This window comes from Pholcus phalangioides, unplaced genomic scaffold (genome assembly GCF_987345545.1).
Source record: "Pholcus phalangioides strain wild (caught in Gottingen) unplaced genomic scaffold, Ppha-v1.0 ptg000042l_1, whole genome shotgun sequence".
Lineage (NCBI taxonomy): Eukaryota > Metazoa > Arthropoda > Arachnida > Araneae > Pholcidae > Pholcus > Pholcus phalangioides.
The window spans coordinates 16,843,248-16,859,619 of record NW_028301628.1 but is presented as its reverse complement, the minus strand read 5'-3'; the positions used below and the strand labels follow the sequence as shown (position 1 = coordinate 16,859,619).

General features: G+C 39.1%; 1 protein-coding gene across 2 annotated transcripts in view; it reads left to right on the top strand.

Annotated features, from left to right (window-relative positions):
- The first annotated feature begins 438 nt into the window (after positions 1–438).
- The window catches only part of snu (ABC-type transporter snustorr), a 350,310-nt gene continuing 334,376 nt past the window's right edge, over positions 439–16,372 (top strand). The window contains exon 1 of one of the 2 annotated variants that reach the window (XM_089255064.1): positions 439–764. In XM_089255064.1, coding sequence (XP_089111190.1) covers positions 634–764 — 131 coding nt within the window. In that variant the 5' untranslated portion in view covers positions 439–633. The remainder of the gene's footprint in view (positions 765–16,372) is intronic. The other variant, XM_089255065.1, reaches the window with a different exon arrangement.

The following is a 16,372-nucleotide window of genomic DNA, read 5'->3' as shown; positions in this document are numbered from 1 at the left end:
ACGTATAATAATGATCCGCAGAACGTCCTTGACCTTCGGGAGTGGACAAAGTTTCTTCGACACAATGATCGATCACAAGATAAGATTACATAAAAATGAATGATCATATTTGTTTTCGGACCGTGTTTAGAAAAATAATTTCTGCAAGTACATACTGTATAATATATTTCTATCTTTTTTTTTATTTTTCATTCAACGAACATACAATAGACATAATGATTTCTTATAGTCCGTCAAAATGAAGATGAGAAAGACCTTGAAAAAAATGTGGTGGTATATATATAATATATATATATATATATGCTCTATTGCACTTTTTTTTTAAATTTCTTTCCACACTAGCCTTGATTTTGCGCCATCAAAGACGAAGGAAACGGGGAGGGAAAGAAAAAAGGGAAAGAGGCCTTGACGAGTGGAAGCGCCCTCTGGCTATTCGGAGACAACAGACGTTGTTTCCTTCTCGTCAATGCCTGTGCTTTCCCGTCGGTGGCATTGGTGGCGGGCTCTCTATGGTGAAATAAATAAATAAAGCAGGCTGTTGTGATTACTACGCGAAAGTGAAACGCAGTCTTTGTTAATCGTAGATTTTTCGTTCAGACATAATTTGAATTCGGATTTTAGAAACACGCTCAAATGAGCCTTGCCGAAGACAATCTCCCGGATCTCTTCGCTATAGAAGGTACCGGTATCCGATTTTTTCGGGGAAGTCGAAAAAAAGCTCCAATCTTAGACTGTCTGGATATCCACGTTAAAGTGGGAGCCATGTGAGTAGAAAATTTCAATTTTCTTTTTCTTCGAATTGTTTCCGAATTTCTGTCGTTGAGTTTCTTTTGTTTCTTAGTCACTATACTCCCCCACGCCCTCTGGAAAAGGCTACGATAATGTAGTCGAATCCCGTTTTAACGAATACCGTTATAGCGAAAAAATCTGGTTTTAACGAATTTTTCTAATCCCCCAGATAAGCTTACATAGGAATAATTCCAAAACCTGGAATTCCTTTATAACGAAGCGATTTCTCTGGTCTCTTGGAGTTCGTTATAACGGAATTCGACTGTATTATTCTCAAGTTAGGGCGTGGAAATAATAAGGGTAGTCACCTGAATTTTCGAAAATGCTGGAGATACCGAAAGCGGCTGCCGCTCCAATTACTATGGTGAAAATTTTAGATCGACGTGTTACGTTTTTGCATTTTTTTTCAGCAGGTTTGAACCTCGTGTTGGATTTCTTGACTGCCTGCACAAGGGTTGGGCTGACAGGGCTCTAGCCGGAGGACCTGGAATGATTTTTGTCATTTTTTGGTTTTCACAATGTAAAATCACCATGTAGGGCCCTGTTGCAGGATGTCAGGGTCATAACTGTCCCTCCCACCTCGGTCTCTAAATTGAGGTGATTAAATTCTACAAATGGAAGATCACCCCCCCCCCGCCACATGATATAGTGCCAGGCCCCCAGGAAAGGATTTTTCGGGGGCCCTCCCTTGAGATTATAGTGCATTTTTGCAGTAAAAAAAAGAAAAGAAAAACCCCTTTCGGGAAGAAAAAAAAATACCCCCGATGGGAAAATCCCGCATACGCGACAGTTTGTATATGCAGTGAAAGCTCGCTACAACAACAATCGATGCAATAAATACCTCCACAATGATAATTTTTTTTTAAATCTTGTTTGCAATTGCCTAGTTTGATGTTGAACTCTCGATACAGCGATATCCTGTACTACGATAAACTCATTTCTTCGCTATTTTTAGGAGATTTTTGAAATCGCTACAAAAAAACGATATTTTTTATATTTTGCTCCAAATCGTTTTGAATTTAATTTTATATAACTTCGTCACTTCTCATTCTTCTGAAGGCGTTTAATAACATCGATATTTTTCACTAAAGGAAGTTATTGGTATTGCTACTTTGTGTGTAAGACAAAAGTGTAATGCGGTAAAAATCTGTACAGGTAAAATGCATCTTTTTTTGTGGCGAATAAATACATAAAAGCGTATTTTCCGATGGTATTAACAATGTCTATGTAGAAAAGACAGCAGCATGAACATTATCCTTACGTGTTATTAAACACGTAAGGATAATGTTGCTTCTTGATATAACTATAATCCCTCCACCACGATATTTTTTCTTGGTTCGCAGAATGTTGTTACATCGAGATTTCACTGTATATTTAAACTAAATAATAAAATATAATTGTGTGTAACGGGATTACACTATAAAAGTTCTTTGCCAAAGATCATTGATAAAATAAGTTTGACAAAAAATTTGATAGTGTAATGGACAACTTTGATTAAAGACGCTCTTTATCAAAGTTTCTTTTACCAAAGTCAGCCTCCTCATCCAATATTTGAAAAAAGATTAACGTTGATGCTTTCTATGCTGCAGTTTCAATTGATGAAGTTTACACGTATACTTTGTGATTTGATAAAATAATTAAAAAATGAGTGGTAGTCAGTGGTACAGAGCTACAAAGATCTTAATACTATAACGTGAACATTAGCAAGGCCGGATTAACCGTTAAGCAAAACAAGCACGTGCTCAGGGCATATGCAGGAAAAAGGGCACTACAAAAAATGATCCAATAGTTAGTAGTACGTTGTTTTTAAATTTAAATGTAAAATTTTTTCCCCCAGCATCAACCATCCCAGCAGGAAATCCTGAAATTTAAATAGCACTTGATTTCACAAATGAAGATTTTTATCGGAATTTTGACCAGGGCCGCATCTAAAAGAGATTGGGGAGGGTCTGCATCCCGAGCGCTGGACCAGCAAAGGCGTCGAATTTATTATTTTTCCGATAAAATTACGTGGAGGGGGGTGTCAAAATACACATAAATATTGTTCCGGATAATTTTCCACAAGACTTCGAGATTGCAAAACAAGAAGTGGTTCGACGGGCAAACACAGATTTATTTACAGAACAGCAATTTACACGTATTTACAACCTAACCAGGGGGTCTATTACGCTCATGTCGTTATGCCCGCGTTTCAAACGTGTTTGGGGTTTGCGGTGCATTGTGGGATAGATTTACGTCACCATCGCTAAAGGTTGATTTTTCTCACATCGTTACTAGCGATTTTCGTTATCGACATCGCTACGTAAAACGTTAACTAACGAGAACCGGAGACCTCTCGTTATGTTCGCGTTACGGAAATAAATATGGCCGCTCGCGCGTACATTTTTCGATGGTGAGAGCAACGGAGACAAATTAGTTAGAATTGGAAATTATTCATTCATTATTAATTTCTCAAGTTGTTCATTATAATGAATAATAATTCTCTGAATTACGTTCCTTAATTTAGTAACATGATTCAGAGACAGCATTATCGTTTAAAATGTTATCTGTACACATACTGATTGGAAAAAATTATTCATAGTGGTAAATCATTATAAATTATTATACTCGGTACAAAGATAAATCACTCTACACAACGTTATTATTTTTTTTAATCTTGTATGGAAATGTCTTTATTCTAATCTTAAACTCATCTCAATATAAGAATATTATTTAACTGGTAAATCTCTCTATCGCGATGTTTACAAGACATTTTGAAATTTGCTCAATATTTTTTTTACATCTCGTTCAAAATCGACATCAATATATGTTTAAACGTCTCCAGATTTTCCCCTTCTTAATTCGTTTAATCACATTGATATTTTGTAATATCAATTAAGTATTGCTACTTTCTGTGCAGTACACAGAAGTGTAATGCAGTAAACACCATTACACACACTATACTCTGCGCACTAAGTACACTATAAAAAAATCAAAGTAAATTTTATTAATCAACAAATAAATTTTTTCTAATCCTTGAGTGCATTTTCTGATCGGAATATAAAAAAGATGTCAACAACAGTGTAAATTTGGTGGCACTTCATTTTCATGTGTGACACAAGGAAACCAATTGTCTAATTAATGATGTAAATAAAAGGTTACTTGTTCTTGATTTTGACTTAATATCAAGACGGTAGATAAATGTGTTAAAAACATGGTAATATATGATGATGATATTTTTGATAGTCGTTTTGGAAATTCATAACATCATTGAACTTCAATAGAAAATCATTTTTTAAACGTAATAATTTAGAAAATTTCCCCGCGCCAGTATCATGTGCGTGCATAGCCTACCTTTTTCTCAAATATTTGATGAAAATAAAAATAATCCGGATGAATTAAAAAAAAAATGCAGCTTAGAAAATTAGGGACAACCAACGCGCACGAGTAAATAAAATAATAATAACGCACGTGCTGCAGCACTCGTTGATAGTGATGATGATTATCAGCAGCGGAGAAAATTATCCGATTGGTCCATCCCTTTCGGAGCTAACGCAACTCTCGGACCAGGGAGTTTTTCGTAAAATAGATAACGACATACCGCGGGTTGCTGAGAAAAATGAAGTTTTTGACAATGGTCGCTGAGATTTGCGTTATGAGGCTCGTTGAGAATTTGCGTTAAGGGCGTGACGTCACTAACAAGGGGGTCTATTACGCTCATGTCGTTATGCCCGCGTTTCAAACGTGTTTGGGGTTTGCGGTGCATTGTGGGATAGATTTACGTCACCATCGCTAAAGGTTGATTTTTCTCACATCGTTACTAGCGATTTTCGTTATCATCATCGCTACGAGAAACGTTAACTAACGAGAACCGGAGACCACTCGTTATACTCGCGTTACGGAAATAAACATGGCCGCTCGCGCGTATATTTTTCGATGAAGGTGACAAATTAGTTAGAATTGGAAATTATTCACTCGTTATTAATTTATTAAGTTCATTATAATGAATAATAATTCTCTGAATTACATTACTTAATTTAGTAACATGATTTAGAGACAGCATTATCGTTTAAAATGTTAACATACTGATTGGAAAAAATTATTCATAGTAATAAATCGTTATAAATTATTATACTCGATACAAAGATAAAACACTCTACACGTCGTTATTTTTTTTTAAATCTTGCATGGAAATGCCTTTATTCCAATCTTAAACTCATCTCAACATAAGAATATTATTTAACTGGTAAATATCTCTATCGCGATGTTTTCAAGACATTTTGAAATTTGCTCAATATTTTTTTTACATCTCGTTCAAAATCGACGTCAATATATATTTAAACGTCTCCAGATTATCCCCTTCTTAATTCGTTTAATAACATTGATATTTTGTAATATCAATTAGGTATTGCTACTTTCTGTGCAGTACACAGAAGTGTGATGCAGTAAACACCATTACACACACACACTATACTCTGTACACTATAAAAAATCAAATTAAATTTTATTAATCAACAAATAAATTTTTTCTAATCCTTGAGTGCATTTTCTGATCGGAGTATAAAAAAGATGTCAACAAGAAAAAAAAAGTGTAAATTTGATGGCACCTCATTTTCATGTGTGAAACCAATTGTCTAATTTAATGATGTAAATAAAAGGTTACTTGTTCTTGATTTTGACTTAGTATCAAGACGGTAGATAAATGTGTTAAAAACATGGTAATATATGATGATGATATTTTTGATAGTCGTTTTGGAAATTCATAACATCATTGAACTTCAATAGAAAATCATTTTTTAAACGTAATAATTTAGAAAATTTCCCCGCGAGAGTATCATGTGCGTGCATAGCCTACCTTTTTCTCAAATATTTGATGAAAATAAAAAGAATCCGGATGAAGTAAAAAAAAAAATGTAGCTTAGAAAATTAGGGACAATCAACACACACCAAGGCGCACAAATAAATAAAAATAAAATAATAATAACGCACGTGTTTCCCTACTCGTTGATAGTGATGATGATTATCAGCAGCGGAGAAAATTATCCGATTGGTCCATCCGTTTCGGAGCTAACGCAACTCTCGGACCAGGGAGATTTTCGTAAAATAGATAACGACATGCCGCGGGTTGCTGAGAAAAATCAAGTTTTTGACGATGGTCGCTGAGATTTGCGTTATGGGGCTCTTTGAGAATTTGCGTTAAGGGCGTGACGTCACTAACGACCTCGTTGTATAACGACGTGAGCGTAATAGACCCCCAGAGAGCTAACAACTTTCTCGTAAAGTTTAAACACAACTGACTGTTCATCGAATCTCTGTATTCGAGTCTCTTTGAGCATGCCATCTTGTGAGCGTCGCACTATTTATAACCCCGAAGAAACTTCGAGAAAAAGAACAGTCTACCTAATTCAATTATACAGTTTCCAATTTGACGGCGCCACCGTACGAGGGTGTTGGACCACTGTCTGGAGGAGCGGGACTTTCTAGAATGTTCCCGCCAGTTCTCCGCCAATCGCATGTCTCTGCACTAGACTAAAAGCGGTAACAACTGATTTCGACATTTTGAGAGTCCGAAAGAATCGTGCCATCTATCGTCTATAGTTCGTAACATTTCCGCTGTTTTAGAATTGTTCGTCCCGACAATGCGGTCCTTAAATCGGCGGGTTGTCACTGCGGTAAGAGGCCAGTCTGTTGATGTGGACCACCTTGCACTTCGAGGATGGCGTTTTCTGGATCTTGCTACGACGTCGTTCAGTCTCTTCACGACTGTGTACGGTCTTTCCCATGACGTCTGAAGTTTCGGGCATAGTCCTTTCCGTCGCTTCGGGTTCCAGAACCAGACGAGGTCCCCTTCCTTGAAGTCATGAGACGTGGCCCTCACATCGTAGCGGTTCTTCATCTTTCCGAGGCCGATGTCGAACCTGTGTCTGGCGATTCGATGCATGTCCTCGAGGTGCTCCTGGACGTGTTCTTCCGCTGGAAAAGCAGCATCTATCGGTCGCCGGAACATCAGATCATCTGGCTGGTGAAGGGCCTCTCTCATCAGCGATGGTGAGTATCCGGTGCTCTCGTGGGCGGTCCTCGGTAGCGGTCGCAGGATGTTCGGGGCGATTCCTTTGCGGGCAGCGCAGGAGTCGCAATTCTCGCACCGCTCTTTCACATCGGTCCTGGATTTGTCCTAATCGTTCACGGACCTTCTGGAGAGTCTTAATCATGCCGAAATGTCCACCGGTCGGGCTCTCGTGCAATTCTTTCAGCACTTCTTACACACAGCTCCTTGGCAGGATGAGTTGCCACCGGAACGTCTTTCCATCCTCCGACTCCCATCTGCGGTACAGCACGCCATCTCTCATCTCCAGAGAGTCCCATAGCGCCCAGTATCTCTTGGTCGTCGGACTAGAAGAGGCGAGGTCTTGCCATGTCGGTTTACTACCGGTGGATTCCTTCACCTCTGTGCAGTACCGCGGGGCAGCTCACAACAGATTAAAATTTGTTTTTTTTTAATATTCCTCAAAATTGAAACGTATATATATATATACGATTTTTTATGTGTTCTAAATGAATCAAAATAGGAAAAATATTGGTGTTAAAGAGTTAAAATGTCGAAATTATTCGCTGAAATTAGATATAAAAATAATCGAAACAAAAAAAAAAAATTATATATATATGGTACTGAATAGTACCACACACACGCCATAGATCACCCTGTACGTGCAGATTCCTCAACATGTTCGTTCATGAGAACTTCATCGGCAGAAAAAGTACCAATCATCATCATCAAGCTGACGCTCCCAAACCAAGCACGTGATCTTGTACAGGGAATGCCTAGAGAAGAGTTCGTGTACAGGGGACCTCGACCAATAGGATATCTCCGATCACGTGGAATCGAGGTAGGATACTCGATGAGTACCGGTTTTTCCTGGCAGTTGAAGCGAAGCACCAGCACGAACGGAGCAAGAGATGCGGGTGGCTGTGCGTGGCAGGCTTTGAGTAATCCATGGCGGTCCGTCGTAATATTGCCGTGATAATATAAAATCAAAAAGAAAAGAAAAAAAACGAATTAGACCTTTCCCCAAACAAGCAAGAAAAAGAGCTCATAATGATACCGAACAACCTGGTTCGCCATCGAGAGACGTCCAAGGAGGACAACCGAGCCATCGCGTACGCCATCTACTAATCCATAGCACTACTACCAGGAATGATCGACCAACCCTCCGTTTCATCCATCGCAGTGTTCTAGCAGTGTTGTGCGTGTATCGAAGTCATCCATAGCAGTGTTCTAGCAGTGTTGTGCGTGTCTCGAAGTAACTTCGGGGTCAACAGTCAAGAAATAAGGGTGACGGTATCTAGATAAGTAGTAATTCTTTGATGTTCCTTTTGGTTGGAATCCTCCCCCCTTCCGAGAATTAATAATGACAATCGAGAGTTTAATTGTGTTGTTTTTAATTAGGTGCACCTGCCTGTGTAATACTGAGATCTCATAATAAAAAAAAAAAGGATGTTAATAATGTGATTGCTATGTGAAGTTTTATTTAAAGAAATTAAGGAATGTAATTTTGTTTTTTCAACAGCAACGAGGTTAAAGAGAAACCTAATTAAATATCCATTTCTACCTCTCAATCTGTTTGAGTTTTTTTTGGAGTCACTTAACGCTTTCCTTTTCAGCCCTTCTGAACCTGGGTGTCAAAGATCACGATAGACTCACAAAATACGATACTAAGAGTGGCCAGTCTCATAATGGCACAAATTAAAATTGCACAACTCCATGATCGGTCGTATGTCGGGATCTTCTAGCTGAGCCTTCCGAGTATTCTTGTCGCTCCAAGGATAGCCACTTGAGACGTTATCCGTCTCACTATAGGGCTCACCTCCAGACTACAGACCAACCATGGCCCCCCGCTCTGTCCCCCTAGGGGATATAAGCTGTTTCGTCTCAGGAGACGTGGGCCATGGTGGAAAATCCGACATCCAAGACCACCCGCAGCAGGCCGGACAGCCCTAAACTAATCAACAGCAGGACTCTTTCTACAATTCCCCCCCCCCTTCGCACCCACAATTCCCCCATTCACCGTACAAAAAATGACATTAAATACAAAGATTAGGGGGGGGACATGGGCAGGTGCACATACGCACATCGCCTGCAGGCTACGAATGGGGCCCACGAAAAACAGTTATACAAGTTATTATGAGTATATATACAAGCATATAAACATATAGACATCGTGTCAGAGGGAATCTGGGAACATCAATGTCCACGTTGAATAATAATACATACAAAAAATACAAATACAATTCCGTCCAAAACAAATCTGTAGTGACGCGCACAACTTAAATACCATATACATTTGTAAATATAAAATCGGGCATCATGTCATGGATATTACAAAATATAAATGGGTACTTTTTAAAATTTAAGAATACGTGATGCAACACAGATTCAATATAGGAAAGGGCTTGTTAATACACCGCTAAACATATACATTATACAAAACATGATACATACAGGGGTGCAAGAGCTGCGCCAAACTGCGCCGAAACGGTTCTCTTGCTACACGGTGCGCCAAGGTGCCGAATCCCTGCGCATTTGCGCCAATTCTTGTTTGTGGTTCGTGGAGGTACCGCTAATGCACTGTAGTACGTCAAATACCCTTAATTGAGGAAGAAGGCGCATGAAATTGTTGTTCACGGGACGCGTTCTTTCCGAGACACGGAAAAAGATACGGGGGGAGAAACTTCAATTTTTTTTTCACTTCCCACCATCTACCACAATCGCGTTATCTCGTGACCTTGGAAAGTAGTTATACTACCTTGAAGTATAAAGTCCTGTACTGTTATTGGTATAACCGGCGTTCTATCTATGTCCCTGAATAAATATGCCAAATTTTCCGATTTCGGAGACCGTTTTTTCTCCTGCTGGTTATAGGTTATATGCTGAAAATAACGGTAATTTCGCGGCTGCCAACCTGCTTTCAAAGACGGCATACATCGAAAAGGTGATTTGTTTACTCGTTTAAATTACCGAAATTTTTCGGAGATCGTCGGGAAAAAATAGAATCTGTAAAAACTCCAGCAAAAATATTCATAGTTTTGCCATCTAGCCACTATGCGGTCGTGTGGTTATCGTCGGCGGAAATCCGGATTTGGCGAACGAGGCCGGCTCGAGGGAAAATAATCTCTACCCATGCAGAACCTTTTTTTTGGCCCTACTGACCACATGTTTTTGGTCGACAATCCTTTTTTCACCCTTTCAACTCCATTTGGCACCCCTCCTTGAGCGTCGCCCAATATGGCCGCATGGTCCGCCACTGCATTGGTGGGGGAGGAGCATGCTCACAATAGTCAGAGGAAGGAGTTTGTACTAGGAGCATGCTCATTTTACATAACTTCTGCGAGATACCTAATATATATTAATGTCCTACCTTTCCAAAACATGTTGTTGGAGAGAATGAAATATTTGCACCCTTTCTTGTTTTTCATACTCCATCTCGTGCATTGCTGGGATAATAGATTACTCCCTCACGTATTGCTGAGAGGTTGTTTAACATTGTATCACCAACAGAACTATTGATTATGTGTGATGAATGGGTTGCACTACAATCCAAACAATTACAAGAAGTGAAATCAGTTCAGAGAATAGATAGATATGGGCAGACGTATTCAAACTTTGTAACTTTGAAAGCTGCCCGAAGTTCAAAATTTTGCCAGTTTTGGTGAAGACTTTTTTATCTTCAGCACATGGTAACACAGATAGTGAAAAAGAGTTCATTGTTAACAAATAAATAAAAGTCTGTTCAAACACTGAAAAATCTGTCCATGCAATGCTTTAATGTTTAATGGAATAAGACATACAAAATCTTATGTTCAAGGGCATAAAAAATTGGAAAAAAATAGTCATTGAGATGCTGTACTTCTGAAAGCAAATCGTGATTCATAATCTATTGACATGCTATTAGATTGAGAAATTCTTTAAATAAATAAGGTATTTATATTTTTCTCGTTTTTTGTATTTTGCTTTTAAATTTAATAATTCCTTTAAATTCTGTGAGAAGCCAATTTTTTTTTTTTTCACGGAAACTCTTTTATTCTGCACGCACTTTTTTTGCTATATCAGGATGAATAAGACTTTGGCGTTCAAGCAGCAGAAATTCTTGCTGCCTAGGTTTTCAGTATGCATGTTGCTTAATTTGAAAAGAATAATAATTTTTATTCGTCATTCGTCGTTTTATTAATGACAGAAAAGATAATTCAGAAAAAATTTAAATGGATTTTAATTTGTGAAGGAAATTTATTTAGAATTATTTGTTCCAACCATTTTTGGCAAAACTTTTGGCATTTCACAGAAAAATTACTCCTTATATTGCAGATATAGTTCGTGTTTAGTTCTGCTCCATTTTCAAAATTTCTGCTCCAAAAATGAAATTTGCTGCTCCGAAATGGATGAGGGGCACTTGCACCCCTGTACATATAATACAACCGCAATACCATTCAGATCACATTTCTGATAACATGTACAACCTATATACCATGCTAATATATAATCAAATTTCATATTACGAATATCACAAGACATAAATGTTACAGATGCGTAATATCCAAAACATGCTAAAATATGATACAGCACAAATTCATAATCGCATGGGCTTATAAAATAAACTATGCGACATACATCAGGACTTTTAGAATAATTGAATATCTTTGACCTCGTCATGGCAAAGGAAATCAAAGAACAGTCGAACATCAATGTCCATGACTTACATCAATCAAGTCCATTCCTCATCTGAGCTCTCTTCGGAGTCAACCTTCATCCCGCTCGGCTCCTGCCTCTGGTGCGGAGGAATGATTTCATCGTGATGTTGCGCAATGAATCGAATTAACTTGCTATCTGAAGGCAACACGACTTTTTCTTAAGCAACTGTTGCTTCCATAGTACTCTATTACTGTATTAGACGAAAACTTGCCACAGTGCAGCACATCCGTGATCTTACATTCCGTTGCATAGTGTACCACCGTTCCCTCACCTCCACATTTGCAGATGGCAGCGTTTCTTTTACCAAATCTATGGAGGTATGCAGGGAAGGGCCCATGCTCTGTAAAGAAATGAACCATCTCCCTGCTCCATCCAAGACTAACAAAGGAAACTCTTGGGACTATCTCATGGATTTTGCTCCCTGATCTGATATTAGAGTGCCAAAGATGCTGCCATTTATTTCGCACGGCTTCTTTCAGAATCTTCTTGGCCCATGACCTGGGGAATGAAAGCGAATCATCAATAGTAGTTAACTTGGTCGCTTTTTTAGCATGGAGATCCGCCATCTCATTATATAGGGCTCACCGGTCCACACTTCTCTTCTGCCTTGGGGCAACGACGACGGTTCTGTGGACCCGGCCCTCTCGTCAGGGCGTCGGCATTTCCATGCGCTTTCTCTTTACGAGGCTGGATCGTCCTCTTCATGCCATCTGACTCGTGAGAGCACAGTTCCGGTCCTGCCATTGGTCTTCTCAGCATCGGCGATGCACTCTGTTTCCGCCTCTGGACTGTCCATCACTTTCCTTGGAGGTACTTCGTTACGACCACATTCAAGCACGCGTGTGCAACTGGTCATTCCTCATGTCCAAGGAAAATCCGCGTTTCCTCAAGAAGTCCACTCCGATGATGCACGTATCCCTTATGTCTGCCACGAAGACGGTGTGTTGATAGGTGACCGTGGCGAACTTCAGTGAGACTGACAATTTTCCTCGTACAATTATTTTCTCTCCCGTGACTGTCTGCAGCGTCAACGATGGTGGTACGTAGAGCAGTCGGTGCTGGAATTTCCGTGCCAGGTCCGTCCTGACGATGCTCACGTTGGCTCCGGTGTCGATGACCACCCTACACGGCAGTCCACCAATCTGGCCTCTTACGTGGAGTCCGTGGTCTCCTCCGGGCAGCTGTGAGATGTGGTACACTCGGCATGGCGCATCTTCCGTACCGGTAGCTGTGACTGAGCATGCGCTTTGCAGGTGGCCTTTTTTGTGGCGTTTCCAGGTTCCCAACGACTTGTCTTTCAGGGTCCCACGATCGTTATTGGCACTCTTCAGGAGATCTTTTAACTCTCTGATGATATCTGCCGTAGCGTCCTCCACAACAGCACCGTGGACCATTCGTCATTCTCTCCTCGAAGCTTCACGGGCTGCCTCGTACTTCATGGCGTAGACGAGCACTTCTCACGTCCTTGTACTCGCCCAGACGCAGCGCCTGCTGGATGTCGGGGTCCACGACGGCATCGACGAAACATTTTAGGGTCAACCCCTCCCTGATGTCCGGCGGGCAATCCGGGTATGCCAACTGCGAGAGCTTCTCGATGTCCATTGCCAGTTCTTGAAGTTTCCCCGGTCTTCTGCTGCCTGGTCTGCAGTTGTAGCCTGTGGAAGTCCTTGAGGTAATTTTCTCCGAACCTCAGGTCGAGGGCGTTCGTCAGAGCTTCATAGCTGGATCGGTCCTCGGTGGCGAGCGTCTGAAAAATTTCGGCAGCTTCACCTCGAAGAGCGGCGGCTAGGTGGAAGGCCTTGAGTACTCAGTCCCATCCGTTTTCTGAGGCGATCATCTCGAACTGGGTCCTGAAGATCGACCACGATGTCCTTCTATTGTCTATTTATAACCCCGAAGAAAGTTCGAGAAAAAGAACATTCCACCAAATTCAATTTTACAGTTTCCAATTTGGCGGTGCCACCTTACGGGGGTATTGGACCACTGTCTGGACGGGCGGGAATTTCTAGAATGTTCCCGCCAGTACTCCGCCAATCGCATGTCTCTGCGCTAGACCGAAACCGGTATCAACTTATTTCGACATTTTGAGAGAACGAATCGCGCCATCTATCGTCTATAGTTCGTAACAATATAATATAATAATGTAGGTACAGACCCGACACACAAACAAGCGACAGTATATTTCCGTTTCTAGTAGCGGCCCCTTTCACACGGAGCGGGTGCGGATGAGGTCCGGTTGGGGGACAAAAAGTTTGGAAAGCTAGATTTTACCCGATACCGCGTCTACAAACTTAAAAAAATGAAATTTTATATTTCAGAAGGAACTAATCTAAGGATGGGATTTTACTCTAAATTGTTTATGAAAGTTACTTTATAAAACTTGAAAAAAGCAACCAATAAAAGTATCGGTTACATTTGAGCAAATGCAACCGATCAGCTTTTTGGCGTTGCATTTGTAAAAGAATTATTACAAAATTTTTATAGTGTAATACGGGCTTAAGACAGAATTACATTTCTAATATTTCTCATTTTGAACATTTCTAAGCACAGACATTTTCAGTCTCCACCTCCCTCCTCCTTTTTCTACTTGCAAAGTCTAATATCTCCTGAATTTTTTTTTTTTTGGAACATCATCGGATGTTTTTGAAATTTTTCTTTCATATTTTCCAAAAAGACATCTTAGATTTTTTTTTCAAAATCTTTTGAAAATATTTTCTAAAAGATATTTTCTCCCGTCGACTGCTTGTGAGGACCGAACTGAAGGCATCTTTATACCCATATTCTATGGGGCTCTAGATGAAACCACCAAAGAATGGCTCTAGGCTGAATATGAGCACTCTGAATCAGGGGTGAAGGAGAAAAATAATTACAAAAATTGCAAAAAAAAAAATAGAAAAAAGTTTTTATGCATAATTTCAAACTAAGAGCGTACTGGACTGAGTGACTCGCAGAGAAAACCGTAAATAAAACTTAAATACTCTTATTAAATTCCATGTCAAATCACCCAGCCATGACGCCCATAGTCTCAGATTTCAATGATTTTTTTTTATTTGTTGCATTTACCAGCCTTATTAACCGTGTGAAATATTATTTGCATATCTCTAAAACTTTTTGAGAAAAAAAATGTTGAAATTTATCAAAAACTGATGCAGATGACTTTTCAGAGGCTCAATTTTTAAGCGGCATTGTTTGAGAAAATAAATCGTAACTTTTTCAATTTTCAATATATTCAAGTGAAATTTTCACTAAAGTGTTCACAAAAACATACAGAATATGAATAAAAATAATTCATATACTTACATTCGAAATTTACATGCAAAAAAATTATGTAAACTTTGTTTTTGTGGAATTTTTCGTTAGTGGAAATTTCATTTGAATATATTGAAAATCTGCAAAGTTATGATATACTAGCTATAATACCCGGCGCTGCCCGGGTTTTCTTCAATGAGGCTTTTTTGGATCGCGTGATATCTCCCTCTCTTTTTCTTGAGGGACATACAAACCGTGTCCAAGTTAACCAATATGGCGACCTGCGCGATTCATGAAATAAATCTAGATTTACACAGAAACGTAGAAATGAATATATATTTTTCTTTTTTTAAGGGGCGCTAGGTATTTCGACCCCCCCCCCCCACCCTGAACTTCAAGTTATCCATCTGTCTGTTCCAGCTTCCAAAAATCCTTAATTAAAGCTGTGGAATTTTTTCGATGCACTTTTCACGGGCTCATAACTAATTTTAAAATATCCTAACCCACATGAATTTATGCAAATAAATATCAAAAGAGACATTAATTTTCATACTTGAGAAGATATAAATGAAATCAATGATATTGCTCGAATATCCAACTCAAAAGTATAGGTTTGGCTAATTACTTCATAATTATCCTTTAATCTCCTGGGCATCGTATATCTCTAAGCGAACTGAATATTTCAAAAATCGAGAATTGAATACAATTTTTAAAATTATTGATGGGGTGGAAAATAGCTCTAATTTCCGCATTTCTACAGTAAAATCGACAATTTTAGCACTGATTTCTATGAGGATCACCCTTTTGCTGACTCTCAAAGCGATGCTGATGATGATTATGACATCTATTCAAAAAGCCTCATTACTGAGAGTATATTGAAAATGTGGCAAACCATTATAAAGGCATAAACTATTATACATATACTAACAGGATTAAAGAAGTGACAAACCGTTGTAAAGGCATATACACGTCTGAAACGCATTGCTAGGGAACCACGGTAACCAAAGTAAACGTTCGGAAAGTGATTGTTGAGGCCCAAAAACCATTGTTGCCCTGCGGTTTTTTGCCCATTTGGGGCATTTGCCTTGGTCTGACGAAATTTTAAAGTAGCCTATCGTACAAGTCGGGTCCCATTTGGTATATATGAAAAATTTGGCGACGATCGATCTAAAATTGTAGATTTGTATAGAGAACATACACACACACAGACACACACACAGAAAATCAATTTTATATATATAGATTTTCACAAATAATATTGCTTGAATGGGGTTTAGTCTAAGAGACGTCATTCGTGAGGTTAGAAAACATTTTTTTTCTCAAAAAGTTTTTGAGATATGTACATGAAACTTTGCATGGTCAACAAGCATGGTAGAAGCAATAAATAAAAAATAATAATTGGAATCTGGGATGATGGGTTGCATTTCAGTATCTAGTTGAATGATTTGAAATCGGAACGATCCAGTCTTATTTCGATGAATTTTGTGTTGCGAGCCAGAATAAACATATTAACGGTCAAAAAAACCATTATTTTTTTTTCTCCAGTATTTTACTTCATATATTTAGGAGAAATTTAAAATAAAAGTTGTTTTGGTAACTGCTGTGCCTCTA